At 45.9% G+C, this 25563-nt stretch overlaps 1 protein-coding gene across 2 annotated transcripts in view; it reads right to left on the bottom strand.

The window, feature by feature from the left end:
* GALNT17 (polypeptide N-acetylgalactosaminyltransferase 17) overlaps positions 1-25563 on the bottom strand; it is a 440942-nt gene that overhangs the window by 323498 nt on the left and 91881 nt on the right. Inside the window, exon 1 of one of the 2 annotated variants that reach the window (XM_088832981.1) lies at positions 16769-17610. The exons of the other annotated variant lie outside the window; for it this stretch is intronic. Coding sequence (XP_088689107.1) covers positions 16769-16910 — 142 coding nt within the window. The 5' untranslated portion in view covers positions 16911-17610. Of the gene's footprint in view, positions 1-16768; positions 17611-25563 lie in introns of those variants that run through there. 2 annotated transcript variants of the gene reach the window in all.

Genomic DNA, 25563 nt, shown 5'->3' with positions numbered 1-25563 from the left:
CAGTGCTAACAACAGCATCAACTCACAATGTTGTTGTGAGGATTAAATGAGCTTAAAGCACATTTATTATATGTGTGGGGCAGCAGGGAGACATTTAAAAGTACCTGCCCTGTGTTATTACATAGAGACATGATACACACATACACACATGCACGCGCACACATGCTTGCAGGGACACATATTTCTAAAGCCTCTAAATCATTACAACGCAGCTGATAGGCTGTATTAAATCTCTGAGCTCGAGTTGATACCCTGCATTGTGCTCCTGTCAGGCTCTGTAACACGTTTATTGAATGGGCTGCTCTCCATGGAGTGAGAAGGCAAATGGCTCCATTTTTCTTCCCTCGTTGCCTCTGTGCCGCTTTGCCATCTCCCCACTTTGCCCGATGATAATCTGGAGCAGACCCCTCAGCTTCCCGTTCAACGTTCAGTTAGAAGAACAAAATATGTTAGGAAATTACGACTCAGTTTTGAGATTTAAATGGTGCGGCGCAGCCCAGTGTGAACCCTTCCCTTCCCGGCTTCCTTCCTCCCATCAGCTTTTGATCCCATAGGAGGGGCGTGCACCTGCACAGACAGGGGGGCTGACCGGTCCTCCCCAATTCCTTATGCTGCTCCCACCTGCCTCTCAGCTCCTCCAAAAGCACGGCGGAGGGAGAGTGGATCCCACGGCGGAGGGAGAGTGGATCAGACAGAACCAGAGAAGCAAACTTCTGCCTTTCAGACTTTGTTGCTGCTGTCTGTCATTACTTCCTGGCAGGCGATCCAAGGTGGGCTTCCTTGAAGCACACATCTGAGGGGTCCATCCAGGCCCTGCCACTGTGTGCTCCCTGATATGGGGATCAGCTCCTCTAGGAGGTTTTTTTTAATATTTATTTATTTGGCTGCACCAAGTTTTAGTTGCCGCATTCAAACTCTCAGCTGCAGCATGTGGGATCCAGTTCGCTGACCAGGGATCAAACCCCAGCCCCCTGCACTGGGAGTGCGGAGTCTTAGCCACTGGACCACCAGGGATGTTCACTCTTCCCTGAATTTTACTGGACCTGACCTTGGCAGTCTCGGTGCCCATGTCTGCTCCAGAGCAGACCCCCTTTCCAGGCGGTCCCTCTCCCCACCAGGCCTCCAGGTATCCCTAGGAAACTCACACCTGCTTCCCGTGTGGGTAGGGGAGACCGCGCAGGGCAGCCACCCTGCTTCCTGCTGGCCTCCTGACTTTAGAATTTCCCCATGTCCACAGAGGTCCCCCCAAGCCAGGGAACTCAGGTCAATTTATCTTCCACATCTCAGAGACTTCCAGGAACATTTGCATCAAACTCTGCTCACTGGTCCAAAGATGGACCTATGAGAGCTGCAACTCAGCAAGCATCCAGGCAGGGAGGGAGATGCCAGCCTCCTCTCCAGGACGGTACCCTCAGTTTCTATGCGTGTTCTGCTTAGATCATCCCATTTGACCTGGAGGGATTCACTCCTATTGGGAGAGAAGCAGAAACAGCCTCTCTCTCCCCCAACTGTCTCCTCCATGAACTCATGAATTCGTCTTGTTTCTATACAGAAGAGGCTGTTGAAGTGCTGGACCCATCTTGCTATGCTGGGATAGATATTCCCCTAAGGGCTCTACCTTTTCTATGAATAATAGAAAATTCTCCCCGATCGCTCTCAGCTTGAGGGCAGAAACCTGAATTCCCAAGCAAAAGGAAAAGCCCTCTTCAGCATCCCACTCCTTGCTTTTTAAATAAAGGAAATTATTCTTCTCCCTGGCTTTAAGGAGTAAGCAGGAGAAGGGAGGCTAAGAAAGAGGCAGAACACTCAGACAAAGAGGTTCAAAAACCCATCAGCAAGTGAACAGAACAGATATTTACTGAATCAGATGCAAGAAGTAGCATCTCAAGGGAGAGCACATTTCTTGGAAACAATCAGGCAAGCTGTCTTAAAAACTGCCTTCTCATATTTCCAGCTGAATTATCCCTCCTTGATCAACGACTTCCACATCATTTCCAGCTATTAGGTTTATTTATACCCATTTTAAAGACTTTATGACATCCTGGAATATACGAGACTTCCTGAAGGGGCGAAAACTAAAGAATTAATAACCGGTGAGATCAAGGCTAATAACTCAGCCCCTACTGTCGTTCTGGGAAGGCATAAGGGTGAAAAGGGAGTCCTAGCAACAGCAGATCTCCTGGTTCCCAGCTTCAGGGCTGCATAGGTGAGTCCAAACCTCTACATACAAATGGAGGAATTCAACAGACCAGAACCAGAGCCTGCTAGGCAGCCAACATATCACAAGCTGCTCGAGAAACTTGCAGCTTAACACACGAGCCAGGTGGGTAAGCCTGATGTCCAGACCACATGTGGTGGGCTAATGGGAAGCAGGGGGGTGCTTTGGGAACCCGAGGGTCGCACTCCACAGGCCAGGGAAGGATCCTGAAAGTTCTAAAGGCCAGAGAAGTTAGGCAGGCGAGGAGATGAAAGGACCTGCACCCCTTCTCTTGAGTCACAAGACCGCTAGGAGTGACCATTTCAGAACTGATCTATCAAACAGACTCACAGACTCGAGAACAGACTTGTGGTGGCCAAGGGGGGCGTGGGGGTGGGAGAGGGATGGAGGAGGGGTTGGGATTAGCAGATGCAGACTATTATACAGAGAATGGATAAACAGCAAGGTCCTACTGCAGAGCACAGCGAACTACACTCAATATCCTGCGATAAACCACAATGGAAAAGAATATGAAAAAAGAATACATATGTATATACTGAATTGGCTTCCCTGGTGGCTCAGAGGTTAAAGCATTTGCCTCCAATGCGGGAGACCCGGGTTCGATCCCTGGGTTGGGAAGATCCCTGGAGAAGGAAGTGGCACCCCACTCCAGTACGCCTGCCTAGAGAATCCCATGGACGGAGGAGCCTGGTAGGCCACAGTCCACGGGGTAGCAAAGAGTCGGACACGACTGAGTGACTTCACTTTCACTTTCATGTATATACTGTTCCAAGTCACTTCAGCCATGTCCAACACTGTGTGACCCTACAGACCATAGCCTGCCAGGCTCCTCTGTCCATGGGATTCTACAGGCAAGAATACTGGTGTGGGCCGCCACGCCCTCCACCAGGGGATCTTCCCGACCCAGGGACTGAACCCACATCTCCCACATCTCCTTCCTTGGCAGAAGGCTTCTTTACCACTAACGCCACCTAGGAAGTCACATTCAGGAATCACCTTCCTGTACAGCAGAAATGAACACAACACTGTAAATCAACTATACTTCAATATAAAAAGAAGCAAAAAAGGTTTAATGACACCATCTTAAACTGCAGAGTTTTATCAGTGTCTTCTATGTCTTCTGCCTTCACTACTGAATTCCTACCAATTTCTTTCCTCCCAACTCAAGTCTCCATTTCCTCTCCACCCCCAATGACACACCCTTCGGGTTCAGACCCTCTGCAACCCTTACAAGGCCTTGGGGACAAGCAAAGCTTGGATTTCTCTGCCCTTGTGCAGGTGACTTAGCATTTTTCAGATGCCCTGTGGTAGGCTGAATAATGGCTCCCAAGGGGTATCTGCATTCTAATGCCCAGAAGCTATGACACCATCTTAAACTACAGAGGATCGGTGGAGGATCTTGGGTTGGAGAGATTATCCTGGGTTGTCTGGCTGAGCCCCCTGTAATCACAAGGGTCCTTAAAGAGGGATGCTGGAGAATGAAAGTCATAGGAGGCCAGGTGACCACAAAAGCAGAGACGTAGCAGAGGGACGTAGCTACAGTCAAGGAAAGCCAGCAGCCTCCAAAAGCTGGGAGAGGCAAGGTACTGATTCAATCCTCCTCTGGAGCTTCTAGAATGAGTGCAGCCCCACCAACACATTGATTTAAGTCCTGGTAAGACTAATTCCGGACTTCCGACCACGATCATTGTAAAAGAGTGCATCTCGGTTGTTTTCAGACACTAAGTTTGTAGTCATTTGTTATGGAAGAAATATGACAAGTGACTAATACATGCCCTTATTTCTTTTTTTAAAAAAATTATTTACTCATTTATTTTTGGCTGCACTGGGACTTCCTTGCTGTGTGCTGGGCTTGCTTCCTTGCTCGGCTTCTCTCCAGTTGCGGCCGTCAGGGGCTACTCCCCCCACTGTGGTGCGCAGCTGTGCCACGGCTTCTCTTGCTGCAGAGCACAGGCTCCAGTGTGTGGGCTCAGCAGCTGCAGTGCAGAAGCTTAGTTGCCCTGAGGCACGTGGGATCTCCCCGGTTCAGGAATCAAACCTGTGTCCTGCGCTTTGGCAGGCGGACTCTCAACCACTGGACTAGCAGGGAAGTCCATGCCCTCATTTCTTAAAAGATAAATAGCAAACCCACAGTAGATGGAGGTGGCACTGACCTACCTCTCCCACTTCGGCTCCCACCAGGCCTCCACCCCCAGACCTTATGCTTCAAGCTACCCTGAACTCCCTAACTCTTTCCCAAAAAGGCTAGCTTGTTTCCAGACCCAGGGCCTTAGAACATGCTCCCCTCTCAGATGACAATACCTTGAGCTTTCATCTCTGCCAGGAAAATCTCTGTTCATCAGTCATCCTCCTGGTGTGATTCTGCTCCCTGTGTTCAGCCTTCTATTTTCTCGCTATGCAAAGTTAGCCACGCTGCACTCTTATCATCACATGGTATTCCCCACAAAGAATGTCTTCAGAACTTATCACATTTTTACAATAGCCATTTATGGGACTGTCTGCCTTCATGACCTCTGTAATCCCAGGGATGGACCTGCCCAGGTGAGACCAGAACAGACAAGAACCATAACAATACTGGGAGAATGACTGACAACAAAACTAGATTCAGGCTATACCCTTCTGCTTTGCCAACAAAGAGGGCCTAGGAGAGAGGAAACGTCTACTGAATGCTCAGACCCTGAAGAGTGGCCAACTTTAAGGGGCTCCAAGAAGTCAAATCACTTCCTCAAGGAACATGGGCTGCAGGTGGGAGAACCGCAAGTCACTTTGCTCAATGCCTTTAAGGTCCAAAATTAAACAGGAGCCAAGGGGTCCTGCCAGGGGGAATCCAGAATGGATCTTAAGCTGTGATTCTAAGACCTGACTACATGCTGGAACCACCCAGCCAGCATTAAAACCCTCTGATGTTGGACCCCACCCAGCGTTTCCGATCCAAACAGTCTGCATCCACCTGGACACTAGGATTTTTTCCACTATTCCCAAGTGACTCCCTGGTAGCTCAGCTGGTAAAGAATCCGCCTGGAATACAGGAGACCCCAGTTCGACTCCTAGGTCAGAAAGATCCACTGCAGAAGGGATAAGGTCCCCACTCCAGTATATTCTTAAGTTTTCCTGGTGGCTCAGCTGGTAAAGAGTCTGCCTGCAATGCAGGAGACCTGGGTTCGATCCCTGGGTTAGGAAGATCCCCTGGAGAAGAGAAAGGCTGCCTACTCCAGGATTCTGGCCTGGGTTGCAAACAGTTAGACATGACTGAATGACTTTCACTTTCCAACTGATTCCAAAGTGCAAGGCTGAGAGCCCTGCTCCAAAGCCAGCAGCCCACTTGGGAGGAGGTATTTTCTGTGACAGTCGATGAAGTGAAGTGAAGTCACTCAGTGGTGTCTGACTCTTTGCGACCCCGTGGACTGTAGCCTACCAGGCTGCTCTGTCCACGGGATTCTCCATGCAAGAATACTGGAGTGGTTGCCATTTCCTTCTCCAGGGGATCTTCCCAACCCAGAGATCGAACCCGGGTCTCCCACATTGCAGGCAGATGCTTTACCCTCTGAGACACCAGGGAAGCCCTGTAGGGTGTTGTCTCTATTTACTGAAATCCAACATGTGTGCTCGAGTGCTCAGTCGTTTCAGTTGTGTCCAACTCTTTGCAACCATACAGACTGTAGCCCACCAGGCTCCTGTGTCCATGGGATTCTCCAAACAAGAATACTGGAGCGGGTTATCATGCCTTCCTACAGGAGATCTTCCTGATCCAGGGATGGAACCTTCATCTGCTGTATTGCAGGCAGATTCTTTACCGCTGAGCCACTTGGGGGAAGTCCTGAAATCCAACACCTGTGTTTTAATCCTTCTGGAATCAAATGGGCTTAAGAGACAAAAAAAGAAAATAATCCAAATAGCACCCTAAGGAGAAAGAATCCTGGGGGATGGTAAGGTGTGACACGAAAGGGAAGGAATGAAGCATTTCTAGGAAACCAGGTCCCATAAAAGCAAATGCCTTGGCTAAAAATACCTTCCCCAATTTCTTTCGGCAAATGGCTCCCACGCACTGAAATAATGAAAACCAGGCTGGGTGTCAGTCAGCCACCCTCTTATCCTCTCATGTCTTCAGAGTCAGGCCTCTCCTGGGAGCCAGGGGAAAATGGCAGAAATACAGAAACATCAAGAGACGTGTAGAACCCCCAGACTGGAAGAGACACTACTGCCGATCAGCTGCTGGGACCTCCCACCCACAGGAGGAGGCTCCTTGATGGCACTCCTGCAGCTTCTGCCTCTTGTCTGGGGAGCCTCACAGTAAGGCCTCAACATATGAACAAGTTCTGTGCTGAGAGCACGTTTATAAGTCCACTTTGTCCGTAAGTCCAACAAAGTTAGCTGAGGTACCCAACTAACACAATTGGCTATATAGTACTGTACGGTAATAGGGCTTCCCAGGTGGCGCTAGTAGTAAAGAACCCACCTGCCAACATAGGAAATAGAGATGTGATTTGATCTGATCCCTGGGCAGGAAGATCCCCCTGAAGGAGGGCGTGGCAACCCACTTCAGTATTCTTGCCTGGAGAATCCCATGGACAGAGGAGCCTGGGGGGGTTCCGGTCCATGGGGTCACAAAGATTCGGACACGACTGAAGTGACTTGGCATGCACGTAACAGGTTTATAATACTTTTCACACAAACAATACATTAAAGAAAAAAAGAAAACATTTAAAAAAGTAATTTAAAGCTATCCCCCGACCTTCAAGTAGCATGTAATCTACATGAAGAGAAAAGGCATCCAGGCATGAAACTGGAAAAGGCAATCATTCATTCACACCCGGCAAAAACAACCTGTTTGTTTCTTCTCATACTTTACTCCCTCCTCTCACTCAGGGACCTGTGGCTTTGACCCCTGTCTTTGACACTTCTAGGCTTGGAATCACCTAGGAATTCAGATTACGTCACTCTTCCTGCAGGTGGGAGCTCCATGCTCAGCTCCGTCGCCGGTGAATTCACTCAGCGTCCGCAACCTGGCCCCTCCCGCCCAGTGGACACCACGTACCAGGCTCAGTGTCTAAGGCAACCGCAACTTCACGAGAGGCTCCAGCCTCATGCTTGCTCCCTGTACCCACACTCCGAGCATCAGTCCCCAGAAACACACCAAGCCCCAACCCCATGGCTTTTCAAGTCTTGCTTCTGCCTGTGTCCATTCCACCTCAACTATCCTCCCCACTCCCTCATCCTGCTTTCAACTTGGCAAACTCCTGTGAATGTATCAAAAGCCAGCATAAATATCCTCCTCCCTTGGAAGGTTTTTCTAAGCCTCCCAAGTAGACGTTAAAGTGTTCTTTTCTCCAGGTCCCTGTGGCACATGCCTGAGACCTCTCTCTAGCACTTTGCATGTTTATCTTTAATCTTTCCATTCATGCATCTATCAGCCAACTGAGAAATCCCTGGGGACAGATCCATGCTTCATTCAACCCTGGATCCTCAGAGTGCAGCACACGGCTCAGAATACAAAAGGTGCTCTATAAACATTTGTTGAATAGAACTGACTTGTAAGCTAGCATTAGCCAGGGTTCATGAAAGAAATCATACTTGAGTTAAGCCTTATCCGGCTAATACAAAACAGAGAAAGAGTTCATGAAGAAGGCAGAGTTCATTTATGGACACAGACCAGCATGGCACTTTTGAGAAATCATGAGCCTCATGAAGGGTTTTGGATCTGGTGACAAGCAAATGCGTCTTTTTGACACAAACAATGTGGGGGTGGTGGTGGTCAGCCTCCTGGTCTGTGGAGGTCTGGCCTTGTGTTTTGTATCCAGGAAGAAGCAGCAGAGGGCAGCTGCTTCTCCCCAAGGAGGGACTTTTGGGGTCTGAGCTCATGTAAGCTCAAGGAGTTGCCTGGAGGCGCTCATCATGAATTCCATGTCAGTTTCTGGGTGTCAGCAATGGTGGGAGGCCAGAGAGGTGGAAGAGGGAAGTGACCATCTGGGTTTACCTGTATTGAATACAAAAGGCTAACACGGAGGGTCAACATACCAGGGCCACAGTGCCACACAGGTCTTCTAGGAGTCAGTCAGTCTGACCATGCCCAGGATGGCGTGGGAGCAAGTGATTCACTGAAGTCAGGCCGCACACAAAGCTGATCCCCGAGCAATGTAATTTCCCCACTGTGTCAAATTCCAAGTCCTCCTGAAACTCACAGTGAGACCCACACCGGACAAGCTGAGGTTCTGACACTCCGCTCTTGGTAATTTCCTGCTCCAAACCCATCTCCAGCTTCTCCATCATGGACTAGAAGTGACCAGGGGTGCCTTTCAGGTGCACTGACTGAATATAGTTATCTTCGCAAAGCCAATGCTAAGTGTCACACTAAATCCACCAATATTAGTGGAAAAGTATAACGCAGAAGCCTTACAAAAACCGTATCAACTCTACAGCTTTTACTTGGTAAATTATATTGACAAGCCATTTCAGTTTTCACTTCTACTTTTTCCCTCTTTGACAAATGGGCAATGGAAGTTCTGGCTGTGCTGGGAAAAATACACTTGCCTTTGGAGAAGAAAAATTCATTAGCTAATCCACCTACTTGGAGAATTTATTTCCAAGGCTGAACTTTGGGGAGGTTTTATAATGGATGCCCTGACTAATGGAGGCACGAATCTGTTCCAGATGGTTAATTACTTTTTATCATTCCTTTTAATAATAGTTAAGAATAATAAGACAACTGGTGTGAAAAATGAGAATGCAGAAGGAATTTAATTGAAGTATCTCGCACCCATTTCCCAAAAAAAGAACAAATTAAAGTTGTGCCGACAGGCTTAAAATATCAGCCTTTAGAACTAGTGCAGGTTACAAATTGGGAGCTGCATAAAAGAAATTAATTTCTGTGTTAACCAAATAACATCCCCCAGAAGTGGTCAAGCAGAGACCACTCAATCATCCATCAGGGATGCTAAAAAAGGAATTCCAGCGATGGCCAAGTGTTAGGGAGCACTTGTGACAAATGAGTCTTTCCCCTGCTCAAACGGGTTCACTAGTTCCATGTAGGACATCTATATCCCTTCGGTACAGGGTCTGAGTGACAGCACTCAAGTTAACTAGGCTGGCTTCAATCTCCCACCTCTCTTACTTCTCACATTAACTCGCAATAATACTGAGTTATTGAAATATACTAAGATATACTGAGATGTCTCCCAGCCGGCCACCATGGCTTTAGCTCCTGTGGATGACAAATGTCACCTGCCTTATCAGTAAAGGATGTTTCGGCCATCAAACCATCATCCACTGCAGCTGCCCCCAACCATGAGCCCTGGGGATTCAGGCTGTAGAAAAACAGGATACCGGCCCTAGATACCTGAGGTGAATATCGAAGCATGATTTCAATGAGTCCAGACTCTTGCATCTTCCCATACAAAGAAAAGCACTAAATTCATTAACTTGAGATGTCTCATTTTCTTTAATTAGTAGCCATCTTTAGATGTCCTGAGACTACCTGGGTTTTTGCTTTGTTTTGTTTTTTGTTTTAGGGGGTGTTTTTTGGTTTGTTTTTTGGTTTTTGTTTCTTTGCAAAACAACAGGATCCTATAGATTCTGACTCTTCCCTTACCTCTCCAGAACAATCCCTCAGAGCTATCTGAGAGGCTGTCTCCCAGGCTCAAGTCCTCAGTATGTCTGCCAAATAAAACATAATCCTCAGACTTCCCTGGTAGTCCAGCAGTTAAGACTCCATACCTCTTCTTCAGACAATGCAGGTTCGATCTCTGGTTTTAAGAACTAAGATCTTGCATGCCATGTGGTGGCCAAAAATTAAAAAAATAAATTTTTAAAACTTTAAAAATAAGAATAGTAATTTAAAAGACAACAACAACAAAAGAAAATAAAAACTAATAATTCTCAACTTTTAGGTTGTGCTTTTCTCTTCCCAGTGGATACCATGCTGCTCCCTCAACAGGAATGCCGTCTCCAGACAACTGACCTGAGAAAGTCCTGGTCAATCAGCAAGTTTCCAGTGAAGAGCTCTTTTCCCATCCTAAGCCCACGCTCACTTGTCCACAGAGGAAGAATTCTCTCTCCCACAACTCCACAGGCAGTTACCATGGAACTGTATGCTTGCAATCTGCACGTATGTTCCACAGACAACTGAAGACGCCTTCGGGGCAGCAGAGATGAACAGACTCTTTCTCCTGACCCTCCCAACCTCAGGCCCAATCTCAGCAGAGGATCAATAAATAATTTGTTGAATGGGTGAGTGAAATGGAAATGAATCCATTGACAAAGTGTTCCGACTTGAACATTCTGTGACTTTGGATTCTTCTCAGTTGCTGACGGCACCTCTCACAGCTGATGCTGGCAGGAAATGAAATCTTGTCTTGGCAGAAGGCCACTGACATATACATGTTCTCTTGGGGAAGCTTGGGGTTTCAAGCAGACCCAGAATCTTCTCAGATGGGCAACAGGATGTGGGATTCAGAGAAAGCAGCCCTGGCCCCAGTCTCATTTTCTGTTTCCAGAAAATGCTGGTTGACTTGGAGCAAGTGGCAACTCCCCTGGACACGGGGTTCACTGTCCACAGGCTAAACACTGGGTCCAAGGAGACCAGAACAGTCCACAGGGCTATGCGAAGAGAATAGGAGTCACAGCCCCATATCCAAAACCTTGGGCCCAGGTGGACTTCAGAATTAGAATTTTTGAGGTTTTAGAAAGACCCGAGGTCAGGGACGGCGACCAAGAGGGGCTACCCCACGCCTGAGGTCAGGGGCAGTGGCCGAGAGGAGCTACCCAATGCCCAAGGAGCGGCAGCTGCACGGACGCAGGAGGGCCGCGAGGAGCTACAACTCCACGTTCAAGGTCAGGAGGGGCGACCTTGTCCAAGGTAAGGAGCAGTGGCTGCGCTTTGCTGGAGCAGCCGTGAAGAGATACCCCACATCCAAGGTAAGAGAAACCCAAGTGAGACGGTAGGTGTTGCGAGAGGGCATCTGAGGGCAGACACACTGAAACCATAATCACAGTAAACTAGCCAATCTGATCACATGGACCACAGCCCTGTCTAACTCAGTGAAACTAAGCCATGCCATGTGGGGCCACCGAAGACAGGCAGGTCATGGTGGAGAGGTCTGACAGAATGTGGTCCACTGGAGAAGGGAACAGCAAACTACTTCAGTATTCTTGCCTTGAGAACCCCATGAACAGTATGAAAAGGCAAAATGGTAGGATACTGAAAGAGAAACTCCCCAGGTGGTAGGTGCCCAGTATGCTACAAGAGATCAGTGGAGAAATAACTCCAGAAAGAATGAAGGGATGGAGCCAAAGCAAAAACAATACCCAGTTGTGGATGTGACTGGTGATAGAAGCAAGGTCCGATGCTGTAAAGACCAATACTGCATAGAAACCTGGAATGTTAAGTCCATGAATCAAGGTAAATTGGAAGTGGTCAAACAGGAGATGGCAAGAGTGAACGTCGACATTCTAGGAATCAGTGAACTAAAATGGACTAGAATGGGTGAATTTAACTCAGATGACCATTATATCTACTACTGTGGGCAGGAATCCCTTAGAAGAAATGGAGTAGCCATCATGGTCAACAAAAGAGTCTGAAATGCAGTACTTTGATGCAATCTCAAAAATGACAGAATTATCTCTGTTCGTTTCCAAGGCAAACCATTCAATATCAGGGTAATCCAAGCCTATGCCCCAGCCAGTAACACTGAAGAAGCAAAAGTTGAACGGTTCTATGAAGACCTACAAGACCTTTAAGAACTAACACCCAAAGAAGATGACCTTTCCATTATAGGGTACTGGAATGCAAAAGTAGGAAGTCAAGAAACACCTGGAGGAACAGGCAAATTTGGCCTCGAGCACGAAATGAAGCAGGGCAAAGGCTAATAGAGTTTTGCCAAGAGAATGCACTGGTCATAGCAAACACCCTCTTCCAACAACATAAGAGAAGACTCTACACATGGACATCACCAGATGGTCAACACCGAAATCAGATTGATTACATTCTTTGCAGCCAAAGATGGAGAAGCTCTATACAGTCAGCAAAACAAGACCAGGAGCCGATTGTGGCTCAGATCATGAACTCCTTATTGCCAAATTCAGACTTAAATTGAAGAAAGTAGGGAAAACGACTAGACCATTCAGGTATGACCTAAATCAAATCCTTAATGATTATACAGTGGAAGTGAGAAATAGATTTAAGGGACTAGATCTGATAGACAGAGTGCCTCATGAACTATGGATGGAGGTTCGTGACACTGTACAGGAGACAGGGATCAAGACCATCCTCATGGAAAAGAAATGCAAAAAAGCAAAATGGCTGTCTGAGGAGGCCTTACAAATAGCTGTGAAAAGAAGAGAAGCGAAAAGGAAAGATATTCCCATTTGCATGCAGAGTTCCAAAGAATAGCAAGGAGAGATAAGAAAACCTTCCTCAGCGATCAATGCAAAGAAATAGAAGAAAACAGCAGAATGGGAAAGACTAGAGATCTCTTCAAGAAAATTAGAGATACCAAGGGAACATTTCATGCAAAGATGGTCTCAATAAAGGACAGAAATGTTAGGGACCTAACAGAAGCAGAAGATATTAAGAAGAGGTGGCAAGAATACACAGAAGGACTGTACAAAAAAGATCTTTATGACTCAGATAACCACGATGGTGTGATCACTCATGTAGAGCCAGACATCCTGGAATGTGAAGTCAAGTGGGCCTTAGAAAGCATCACACTACAAACAAAGCTAGTGGAGATGATGGAATTCCAGTTGAGCTATTTCAAATCCTGATAAAGATGATGCTGTGAAAGTGCTGAACTCAATATGCCAGCAAATTTGGAAAACTCAGCAGTGGCCACAGGACTGGAAAAGGTCAGTTTTCATTCCAATCCCAAAGAAAGGCAATGCCAAAGAATGTTCAAACTATCACACAATTGTACTCATCTCACACACTAGTAAAGTAATGCTCAAAATTCTCCAAGCCAGGCTTCAGCAATACGTGAACCGTGAACTCCCAGATGTTCAAGCAGGTTTTAGACAAGGCAGAGGAACCAGAGATCAAATTGCCAACATCCACCGGATCATGGAAAAAGCAGGAGAGTTCTAGAAAAACATCTATTTCTGCTTTATTGACTATGCCAAAGCCTTTGACTGTGTGGATCACAATAAACTGTGGAAAATTCTGAAAGAGATGGGAATACCAGACCACCTGACCTGCCTCTTGAGAAACCTATATGCAGGTCAGGAAGCAACAGTTAGAACTGGACATGGAACAACAGACTGGTTCCAAATAGGAAAAGGAGTACGTCAAAGCTGTATATTGTCACCCTGCTTATTTAACTTATATGCAGAGTACATCATGAGAAATCTGGACTGGAAGAAGCACAAGCTGGAATCAAGATTGCCGGGAGAAATATCAATAACCTCAGATATGCAGATGACACCACCCTTATGGCAGAAAGTGAAGAGGAACTCAAAAGCCTCTTGATGAAAGTGAAAGAGGAGAGTGAAAAAGTTGGCTTAAAGCTCAACATTCAGAAAACTAAGATCATGGCATCTGGTCCCATCACTTCATGAGAAACAGATGGGGAAACAGTGGAAACAGTGTCAGACTTTATTTTTTTGGGCTCCAAAATCACTCCAGATGGTGATTATAGCCATGAAATTAAAAGACGCTTACTCCTTGGAAGGAAAGTTATGACCAACCTAGACAGCATATTAAAAAGCAGAGATATTACTTTGCCAACCAAGGTCTGTCTAGTCAAGGCTATGGTTTTTCCAGTGGTCAGGTATGGATGTGAGAGTTGGACTGTGAAGAAAGCTGAGCGCCAAAGAATTGATGCTTTTGAACTGTGGTGCTGGAGAAGACTCTTGAGAGTCCCTTGGACTGCAAGGAGATCCAACCAGTCCATCCAAAGGAGACCAGTCCTGGGGGTTCACTGGAAGGACTGATGCTGAAGCTGAAACTCCAATACTTTGGCCACCTCATGCGACGAGTTGACTCACTGGAAAAGACTGATGCTGGGAGGGACTGGGGGCAGGAGGAGAAGGGGACGACGGAGGATGAGATGGCTGGATGGCATCACCAACTCGATGCACATGAGTTTGGGTGAACTCCGGGAGTTGGTGATGGACAGGGAGGCCTGGCGTGCTGCAATTCATGGGGTCGCAAAGAGTCGGATACGACTAAGCGACTGAGCTGAACTGAGAAAGATGTTACTCTTATTTTCTTATACATTTATTTATTTTTGGCTGTGCTGGGTCTTTGTTGCTGGACTTTCTCTAGTTGCAGCGACAGGGGGCTACTCTTCTTTGCAATGCATGGGCTTCTCATTGCGGGGGCTTCTCTTGTGGCAGAGAACCAGCTCTAGGGCCCTCGGGCTCAGTGGTTGTGGCTCGTGCGCTTAGCTGCCCTGAGGCACGTGAGATCTTCCCAAATCAGGGATCAAAGCCACGTCCCTTGCTATGGAAGGTGGTTTCTTAACCTCTAGACCACAGGGAAGTCCCAATATGTTACTTTAAACTATAAGACCTAATACTCTTTGATGGGCCTAGGCGAGCACCCCAGATTCACATGTGAATATTCCTGCCTTATATATAGTAAACACAGTCACGCCAAATGGAATAAAGGCATACTATAAATAGCCTTTTGTTCAGTTAGGACTAGGTTTTATTACCTTTTAAAAAATAATTATTAACAATTTTTATTTTTTTAGAGCAAATTTAGGTTCACAGCAAAATAGAGAGGAAGGTACAGAGATATTCTATGTATGCCCAACACCCACACAGGCACTTCCCCTCCTCCCCAACCACACTCAACATCCCCCACATTTGTCACAATCAATGGACCTCCACTGAACATCATTATGATCCCAAGCCCGTGGTTTCCATGAGGGTTCACTCTTAGGACTGTACATTTGGGGGGCTTAGACACCATCAGTTTTGAGTTTCAGAATTGCAGATAAAAGGCTACAAAAGCCTCTGCTACAACTTCTGTTAGAGTAATGCTTATTGATCTGAAAACAAGAAAAGGATATTGGGTCTAAGTGAATATAACACACTGGCCGTGGCATCCCCCTGGGGGTGATGTCATGTATGATAAGAACATGGGCTGCTCCCAGTGAGTCCAGCAACTCGACAGCCTGGAGGAAGCAACAGGAACACCCCTGCTTAGATATTATCAGAGCCTCTACTGAACACCCAATTTATACACATTCCCGTGCAGTAAGCGGATAGATTCAAGGACACTGGTTTCACAAAACTAGCCCCCATCAAACAGATCAGAGACTTAAAAGATTTTGGCCAAGAACCTGTGCACCAAGGATAATGACAGAGCGGCAACACAAGACGCCAACCCAGCAGGGCAAAGTCGACAGTTTCCCTGCAGATGGGAAACTAAGTTGTTTAGTCACTAAGTCATGTCAGACTCTTTGTGACCCCACAGACTGTAACCCACCAGGCTCCCCTGTTCATGGGATTTCCCAGGCAAGAATACTGGCATGGGTAGCCACTCCCATCTCCAGGGAATCTTCCCAAATCAGGGATCAAACTCACATCTCCTGCGTTGGCAGGCAGGTTCTTTACCACTGAGACACCAGGAAAGCCCCAGCTGGGATACAAGGTCAAAACAATGATAATCTGACAGATCTGGTAAGAAAAAAAGGAAGCATCAAGAAGAATATTGAGAAACTAATACAACATTGTAAAGCAACTATTCCCCAGTAAAAAATTTAAAAAGTATTTAAACACATGGGTGCAGATCCAGTATCAAACAGTGACCCTAACCTTAAGAAAACTAAGTGACGGGAGTCAGACAAAGATAAGTATCGTATGATACTCAGTTCATTCGCTCAGTTGTGTCCAACTCTGTGCGACTCCATGGACTGGAGCCTACCAGGCTCCTCTGTTCATGAAATTCTCCAGGCACGAATACTGGAGTGGGTTGCCATTCCCTTCTCCAAGAGGCCATCCCAGGTCTCCTGCATTGCAGGCAGACTATTTACCATCTGAGCCAAATTTAATAGATGACTAATAAGGACCCAGCACAAGGAATGTTACTCAATACTCTGTAATGGCCTATATGGGAAAAGAAACTAAAAACAGGATGGATATAGGTATGTTTAACAATTCACTTTGCGGTACACCTGAAATTAACACAACATAGAAAATCAACTATACTCCAATAAAAACTTTAAAAAAATTTTTTAAAAATTAAATACTACGTTAGAACAAAGAGAAAGAATAGATTGTGCCTTGAGCTATTAACTAAGCATAGCAAGAAACTATCTCCCTTGAGATGACATTTAAAAATGAAACATACAGAAATTGAAGACACATCTCACAATGTTTTCAGTGATATTTAACATCATACCAGACACACAATCCAAGCACCTTCCAAATTTTCCTCCAACCACATATAAACATCTTGACTCTCTTTGAAGGTTTCTGACTCGACTGCAAAAGGCAGAGAAGCCACCTGGGTGAGATTTTTGTGCTCCCAGCAGCAGCAAAACTAGCTGAACCATCACAAGCTCCGCAATCTGGCCATAAATTAAATGCATGCACGTCTTTGTCAGCAAATACCTCTGAAAAATGTATGGAAAACACTGGTGACAATTTGAAGAGAGAAACATGAGAAAGAGTCACACAGCACGCGGGTTGGCTCAGTTCTCTGGGGTGATGGGTTCATAACATAGTTCAGTCTGCGGCATTTGCTGGATTCCATCTCTGTAATGACACACACAAAGTGCAAGTTGACTCTGTGTGAGTCAATTAATGAAAGATTTACAGTAAATTCATATTCAGAACTGAACGGCTTCTTAAATGAGAATCGAGTTCCGGGGGAAACTGAATGTAGCTCCTGATGCAGTGGCTGCTCTGCCTGAATCAAAGCAGGGTTAGGGAGATAAAGTAGCAGAGCTCGGAGCACCTAGAAATTCCCTCGCTCCATCACCCCGGCCGGTGACTGCAGCAAGACTCTAGCACCAGAGCCTTCAGGATATCAACTGTAAAAAGACAAGGAACACATCTGAGTCAGTTCTAGCGAGGTGGATGAACCTAGAGCCTGTTATACAGGGTGAAGTAAGTCAGAAAGAGAAAAACACTATTGTATATTAACGCATACAAATGGAATCTAGAAAAATGGGACTGATGAACCTCTTTGCAGGGCAGGAATAGAGACGGAGACATAGTGACCAGACTTTGGACACAGCAGGGGAAGGAGAAGGTGGGACAAACTGAGACAGTAGGGAGTGGGGAGCCTGGTGGGCTTCCGTCTATGGGGTCACACAGAGTCGGACACGACTGAAGTGACTTAGCAGCATCGAAACATATACGTTACCATATGCATAACAGCTAACGAAAGTGTTCGTCACTCAGTCGTCTACGACTCTTTGCGACCCCATGGACGGAGCCTACCAGGCTCCTCTGTCCATGGAATTCTCCAGGCAAGAATACTAGAGTGCGTAGCCATTCCCTTCTCCAGAGGATCTTCCTGACCCAGGGATTGAATCTGGGTCTCCGGCATTGCAGGCAGATTCTTTACCAGGGAAGCCCAAAATAGCTAATGGAAAGTTGCTATATAACACAGGGAGCTCAACCATACTCTGTGACAGCCAGGACGGGTAGGATGGGGGTAAGGGGCTGGGCGGGAAGCTTCAAGAGGGAGGGGACCTATGTATACTTATGGCTGATTCACACTGTTGTATGGCAGAAGCCAACAGAATATTATAAAGCAGTTATTCTCCAATTAAAAATAAATTAAATAAATAAAATCTTAAAAAGAAAAAAAAAACCCACAAGGTATTTAAAATACAGCTGCATCTTTTTTTAAAAGATTTTTTGATGTGGAACATCTTAAAGTCTTTAATTTGTTACAATACTGCTTCTGTTTTATGCTTTGCTTTTTTTGGCCACAAGGTGGGTGGGATCTCAGCTTCCTAAGCAGGGATTGAACCTGCAGTCCCTGCACTGGAAGTCAAGGTCTTAACCAATGGACCCTGAGGGAAATTCCAATGCAGTCACATTTTTACCTAACTTTGTGAACAAAACGGGCTATCTTCTGAGACACCCAGAAGTTTGCTGGTTATCGAGTGTCAAAGAACTTTAGAGGAGTTACAAATATAAAAATATATTATGCATTCTTTTTTTAAGTTCAAAATTTGGTGACCTATTCTTAGATGATAGGTGACTATCAAGAGCATATGGTATCCAGAAGATATTTTCAGGAAAAATAAACATACTTAATTTGTTCCCTCTAGGTACAGATGACATTTTAACAGTGGATGAGAAAGCAATGTTTTCCCCCAAAAAGAGAAGTGTTCTATTGGACAGGCATTTTGAAAACGGACGTTGAGAAACACTTCCGTGATTAATGATTTGTAGCTGAAAGTGTTGTAGTTTGATTTATAAAAATTCATATCTGTACACTTCAAAAACTTGGAAATGGATTCGTCTAGTCTTTTAAACATTTTCCAAATGAAGAATTTCGACAGGCTTTGAACCCATTTGTTAAAAATATTAAAATATGGCACCTTTCAGTTAGTTTACAAGAACAAGTGGCTGACATCATGAGAAATGGAAATTTACTTGCTGAATTTCAACAAAAACCTTTGCATAATACATGGATGAGATTGAAAAATGAGAGTCATAATTTAGTAAGCACCGTCATCTATGAACTTCTTTCACTTGGCTCTACAGATCTCAAGGTACCTTTTCAGCTACTGAGCCCAAGAATAAGTGAATTAAAACCAGACATTTGAATTACTGTAACACAAAGTACTAAATCAAGATTTTGAAAATAGTAAAATATATCGACTCACACTGCTCTGACTGAAAATATGACTAGTCATGATATTTTAATGAGAACAAAAAGGTCTCCTATGCTATTAAACAAAACATTATGAAAACTATGCTTTAAACACTGTTTATTTCATCTTATCATCTCATGCTTTTACAGACAATCCCTCAGTACTGTGGTCTGTGCATATAATTTATAAATCAACAAATATACAGGTATTAGAGAGTGTGCTCAAAATTTTTCACCAATCAGCATAAAAATTTTTCTTAAATGAGAAAGCACAATCTGTTAAATGGGGAGACCAGCCACGTAGCTTACCAACTTCAGGAGAGAAAACAATAACTATGAAAATGCTTTGAAAGAAGGATGGAGTGTCAAAGAAAAACAAAGCATCACGTAAGAAAAGAAAGGGACTTCCCTGACAGTCCAGTGGCTGAGACCATGTTCCCAATGCAGAGGGCCTGCGTTGGATCTCTGGTCAGGGAACTAGATCCCACATGCCACAACTAAAGGATTCTCCACTGCGACTAAGACCCGGAGAAGTCAAATAAATACTTTTTAAAAAAGAAAGAAAGATCTAACTAGAGCGAGCTATTGTTGTTTCTGACCCAGCTGGTCAAAAGTCAGTATTATTCTGGCCTCATCTAAGCTGAAAGTATCCAGTGTTCATTATAATAAGGCTTTGTTGAACTAAGGCAATAGTTTAGGTATCATTGCAGAAGGTATGCTTATGCCACAGAACAGAAAACCTGTAATAGATGCCGTGGTTTAAAGATGGACCTTAAGAATTCATTCCAAGAGGACAGGTATCTGGAAATATTATCTGGGAGTTTTACTCAGCATCTCCATGAACCCCAAGGTACCAATTCTACTTTTCTATTTTTTCTTATTACTTTATCATGCAAACATTATAATGAGGTTGGTGATTAGCAGCTACTGTTTACTGAATTTGTACTAAATGCCGGGCCCAAAGGGAGCATACATTACCTCTGCTCTCACAGCACACTTAGGAAGTGTCAGGAAAGCAGAGGAGAAGCAGACTGGATGGAGAGGGAAGTAAGGGTGCTGCCTTTGGAGTCAAACCTCGTGTATCTGGAAGTCCAACCCCACCCCCAGTGACTTACAAGTTCAAGCTCTCCTGCCTGTCTGTAAGTACCTACCCCAGGGGGATGGAGAAGTCTAAAAGAATGGACGGATGGGCCATGAACAGAACGTGGAGGGAGATGAGGTGGTAACATAGCCACTTTACAGATGACAAAACAGACTCACGCCAGTGACAAACTAGGATCTGACCTCTAGCGGCAACACTGAAGATACTCAAAAAGGAAAAACAAGCCCTCCTGTTTTCACCCCCTGAAGCCTTCATTCTCATTTTCTGCACATTCCTTCCAGACCCTATTCATATGTACAAATCTTTATAAATAAATCACAGTTCGGACAGCAGCTTACATTATGCTTACTTTCACTTATGAGAGGTTTGTTTCTATAAATATTTCAGATATATGCATGCTTCTACATGGTATTCATAATTATAATGTTAATGAATGCATGATACTCTGTGATTCGATGTACCATCATTTCAACGGCCATTCCATTCCTGTTGGCCTTTGAGATGGCTCCCAAATTCTTAATATTAAAAGCAATGAGGCAATCAGCATTTTTATGCATGTGGTACTTTTTTTTTTTTTTTTCTTTCAGATTGATGGCCTTAGGATAGATTCCCAGAAGGGAGATTACTAGCTCAGAAGGTATGAAATATTTTTATGGCTCATGAGATGCACTTCCAAATGGCTTTTCAAAAGTGTGACTCTAAATTTACAAGGCCACCAGAATGCTGGGAGCCTATGGGTCCTGGCAAAATTTTAACTATATCGGGGAACAAGTATTTCTTTGCAAAACTTTCTCCTCTCTCGAAATTTCACAATTCACGCTAGCCTTCACCTATTGGTTTCCTATGCTTTTAGTGTTTTCTGACCTTTATTTTTCCTCATTTTTTTCTTTTTTCATTTCCAGAAAGTTAATTTGAAATACCAATTTACACACAGGCTTTCATTTAATTATCTCTAGCCTTATGCCCATCAGAGAGCCAAAAAACCCAAACACCCAACTGGTCCAGTCCCCACTATCCACAGAACCGTAGAAACTCAGGAGTAACACAAGCCTTCAGGGCCCCCACCGCTTTCCAGCCAGTGTTTCTCCAGCGGCTCGCAGCCTGGGGCTGTATATTCCGCCTGCCTCTTCCTGTCCCAGAAGCCCAAGGATTTGCTTGCAGGGTCTCCATCACTGTGGACAACCTCAGACCCTTGCTCTCTTTTAATCTTGGCTGACAGGCAGTGCAAAGGGAAAAACGGCCCAGCGGTCCCCACATCAAGCTAGTTTTGCAAAGAGCCCATCTTGTCAGCGCATACTCTACCAGGGCTGCCGCAGAGTCCTCTCGATCACTATGCAGAGTGCATTGAGTTACAACAAACCACAGGTCGCAATCACACCATTTGTGGGCTGTGACAAAGGTTCCACACAGCCGGCGGGGAGAAGACGAGGGCGACTGGATGCCCAACACTGGAATGTAATTACTGAATGGCCTGTTGTCTGTGACTCCAGAAACAACACAAACACCTGGGGAATCTGGGAGTGTCTAGGGTGGGGCTATGGGACACGGGGCAGTCCTTCCCAACAGATGGATGGTTTCTTTGGTTGATTTCTAATCCAAGTTTTGGCAATGTTAGGCATCCCACAGGCTGTGTTCATTCTGAGAGTTCCATCCCCACAAAGCTCTCGTGGAAACTCTTTTATTCGTCACCCCAAGCCTAAGAAGTTGCAACTTCTACTATAACCATTTTACAGATGAGAATAAAGAGGCTGAATAATTTGCTCAGCTCAACACAGCTGTGTGCATGCGTGCTCAGTCGCTTCAGTCATGTCTGACTCTTTGTGACCCCATGGACTGTAGCCCACCAGAGTGAAGGTCAAATTTGTGTCTGTTTGACTTCAAACCTCAGCTCCTGGCCTCCAAGCTCTCACTGTCTCCTAAAAGAATGAACAAGTCCCAGAATGGGAAGCGATGGTCTCAGATCTCTGAGGGTTGGGAAAAGCTGACAGGGTCTGGGCGCTCAGTCAAAGCCAGAATGACAATGGCAAGCTTTCTCCATGATGACAGCAGACCCATGGTGAGACAGCCAAGAAGAACTGATCTAGAACAGTCCAGACAATGCCTGCACAGCCAGGAGAAATCTGTACTGCATAGGGATGGGCATGGAGTGGTGGGGGCTGGACCCTGGGACAGGGGTGGGGCAGAGAGGAGGTCAGGAGATTCAAGGAAGAGACTAGACTGAAGACCAAAGGTGGATGGGCAGGAAAACACACAGGACTGTCCTAATGGATAAAGGCAGCATCTTCTGGGGCCAGAAGGACACGTTCCCTGTCCACATCTGGGAGAAACCCGAGCAGAGTCTTCCACCTCCCCACATACAGCCCCTACCTTCAGGGGAAACCACCCTAACAAGGCAGCACCTCCTGCAGTGTCCTTTCTCTACTTGCCTAGAGCCCAAGGTCAGCCCCTGCAATGTTCTTTTTTTTTTTTGACGCATGTGTGCTTAGTCACTTAGTCATATCCGACTCTTTGTGACCCCATGGATGGAGCCCACCAGGCTCCCCGTCCTTGGAATTTTCCAGGCAAGAATATTGGAGCGGGTTTCCACTTCCTACTCCATGGGATCTTCCCAATCCAGGGATCAAACTCGTGTCACTTTCATCTATTGCATTGGCAGGCAGACTGTTCACCACTAGCGCCACCTGGGACATCGAGTGTGGACCATTTGTAAAGTCTATTGAATCTGCTACAATATTGCTTCTGTTTCATGTTTTGGTTTCCTGGCCACAAGGCGTGCGGAATCTTAGCTCCCTGAGCAGTGATCAAACTTAAACCTCCTGCATTGGAAGGGGAAGTCTGAACCACTGGACCGCCAGGGAAGTCCCGTGCACTGTTCTTTCACTCTCATTTCCACTCCCAAGCAACCCTGGCCTTACAGAGTATCACCCCACCCAACCCCTGGATGAAAACTAAAATCCACAACCTCTGGGCCTGTATCACTATGGACACACACATCGTATGAAATGTCTCTACAAGTAAGTTTTGGAAGCTCTAGAACATCAGCTGGGTACCGTGGTCAGCCCTCATACAGGTCTTTAAGGCTTCTCCTCCCTCGTCCGTCGCAACTGTTGCAAATTGTCACCATGTTACTCCAGCTTCTTGTTGAAAGTTCACCCCTGCACTCGGCACACAACCTTGCCTCCTACCTCATTAATTCCACCAAGCTTATCTCCCTGGGCTTCTGGACAAAAAAGATTTGCTAGGGCTTCATAGCAAATCCCCTTTGGCACATCTCTCCTCCCTCCTTCTGGTCGCAAAGGATGAAATGTCTCTCCATCTGCTCACAGTTGAGCAGCCCAATTTGATTCCCACTGCCCTCCCCCCTCTGCAGCGACAATGCTCCAGCAGCCTTCTCGGCCTTGCCTCTTTTCCTCTCCTCAGTCTGAACTCTCATAGCTGCCAAATCTGTTCAATTCCCTCGAGTCCTAACGAAAGACACAGCAAACACTTCCTGTAACCTGGCACCTCCAACTCTCTTCCGATCAGATCTCAATCCATCAGCTCCCTTTTCTCATTTTCCCACCTCACATCTCAGCCCACTTCCATCTGGCTGCCACCCCTTTTTTCAGAGGCCAAGGACACACACGACCTCTGAACTGTCAAGTCCAATAGAGGTGCTTCCATCCTGATATTAATGGACATTTTTCATTTTTACACGAGCTTGCACTCTGTTTATCACTGCCTTCCTGAAAAATCTGCCCCCAGTGTATTGTTTGGAGAGGGCTCAAAAGGGAAAACATGGAGAAGATCAAAGGTGGAAGTTGGTACAATTAAGACTGCCCCATAGGGCTTCCCTGGTGGCTCAGTGGTGAAGAATCCACTTGCCAATGCAGGGGACACGGGTTCAATCCCTGATGGAGGAAGATCCCACATGTCATGAAACAACTAAGCCTCTGTGCCACAGCTACTGAAGACTGTGGATCAAGAGCCCATGCTGTGCAACAAGAGAAGCCACTGCAACAAGAAGCCCTCACACCGCAACTAGAGAGCAGCCCTGCTCACGCAACTGGAGAAGGCCCAAGCGCAGCAAGGAAGATTCAGTGCAGCCATAAATAAATAAATAACTCATTTTTTAAAAAACTGCCCCACAGGGACTTCCCTGGCAGTCCAGGGGTTAAGACTCCAAACTTCCACTGCAGGGGATATGTATTCAATCCCTGGTCAGGGAACTAAGATCCTACATCCTGCGAGGTTCAGCCAAAACAAACCAAAAAATCCCTAAGACTGCCCTGTAATGTTAGGCATCATCAAGCTGGGAACTAGACTGGCCAAGAAAAACATGCAGAAATTGATGCTAGTGAAGGGGGGACAAGAGAGGTGACCTAGAAGATTCTTTCCTACTCTAAGATTCTAATGATCTAAGTGGCTGGAGGTGACAGACTGAAGAAGGAAGGCAAAGGTTATCTGCAGAGGTTGTCTTTACCCAGGGTGGTGACTTGTGTTCAACCCTATAATTCAGCGAATCCTGAGTACCTTCTCCAGGCATCCCGGGAGAGATAAAAGGGTACGAGTCAGGATGCTACCTACTGTGTGTGATGGAGACTGGAAGCAAGGCAGGTAGCAATCTTGTTCTGCTCTTCCTTGTGGTCCAAGGTGGCTCAAAACTACACGTACATTCCAGCCACCAGGGACGGGGAAGAGGAATGCATTCTCCTTCCATTGAGGGCAGGTGTGGAAACAGCACAGGGCAAATCTCATCAGTTCCCATCTCTGGAACCACAGTGCTGGGAAACGTAGTGTTCTTCCAGGTAGCTGTGTATCCAGCCATAAAGCATCTACATCGAGGGAAGATGGGGAGCTCAGAAGCCAGGTTGGGGGACCACAAACCATCCTCATCGCTAAAATGTGAAGGACACACAGGAAGCATGATGTCTGTCCCCAAAGAGCTCATTTACCCAAACAACTCTCCCATCACAGCCCTTCCCAGATCAGCCAAACCAGGGAGGAAAAGAGGAAACAAGAAGGCAGAGGGTCGCCCAAGGGCATTAGTCTCCGAGGGAATGTTTTGGGGAATAGCTTTGCTACATATATAGGTAAAATAAGACACTTTCCAAGATCTTACGGACAAGCTCAGAGACTCGGAAGTGTAGCTGATATCTGAGCTATGTCTTATCTAAATATAATTGACAATTCCTCCAGTCTGGGCTCAGGAGACTGGTGTAACACACATGTATCTCTGTCTATTTCCAGCTCTTCCCCAGGCACCACACAGGAGCTAGCTGGTAAGAATTTAAAAGAGTGAGCAAGCATGCTTTTAATGCCCCATCCTCTAAGAGGTGCAAAAAGTCGTTTCTGCATAACTGTGAGGCATCCTTTTATTTCAATATGTCCAAGGTCCCTTAAAACACCCAAATTTAGGAAAACTGAGTTCTAACTCCCAGCGACTCCGATGTAATATAGGGCGAAGATGACAGCTTATTTTTCATAAAC

The sequence above is a fragment of the Moschus berezovskii genome, chromosome 27 (genome assembly GCF_049115385.1).
Source record: "Moschus berezovskii isolate FMDL1 chromosome 27, NW_MosBer_1.0, whole genome shotgun sequence".
Lineage (NCBI taxonomy): Eukaryota > Metazoa > Chordata > Mammalia > Artiodactyla > Moschidae > Moschus > Moschus berezovskii.
This window is presented reverse-complemented; position numbering and strand designations above follow the sequence as displayed.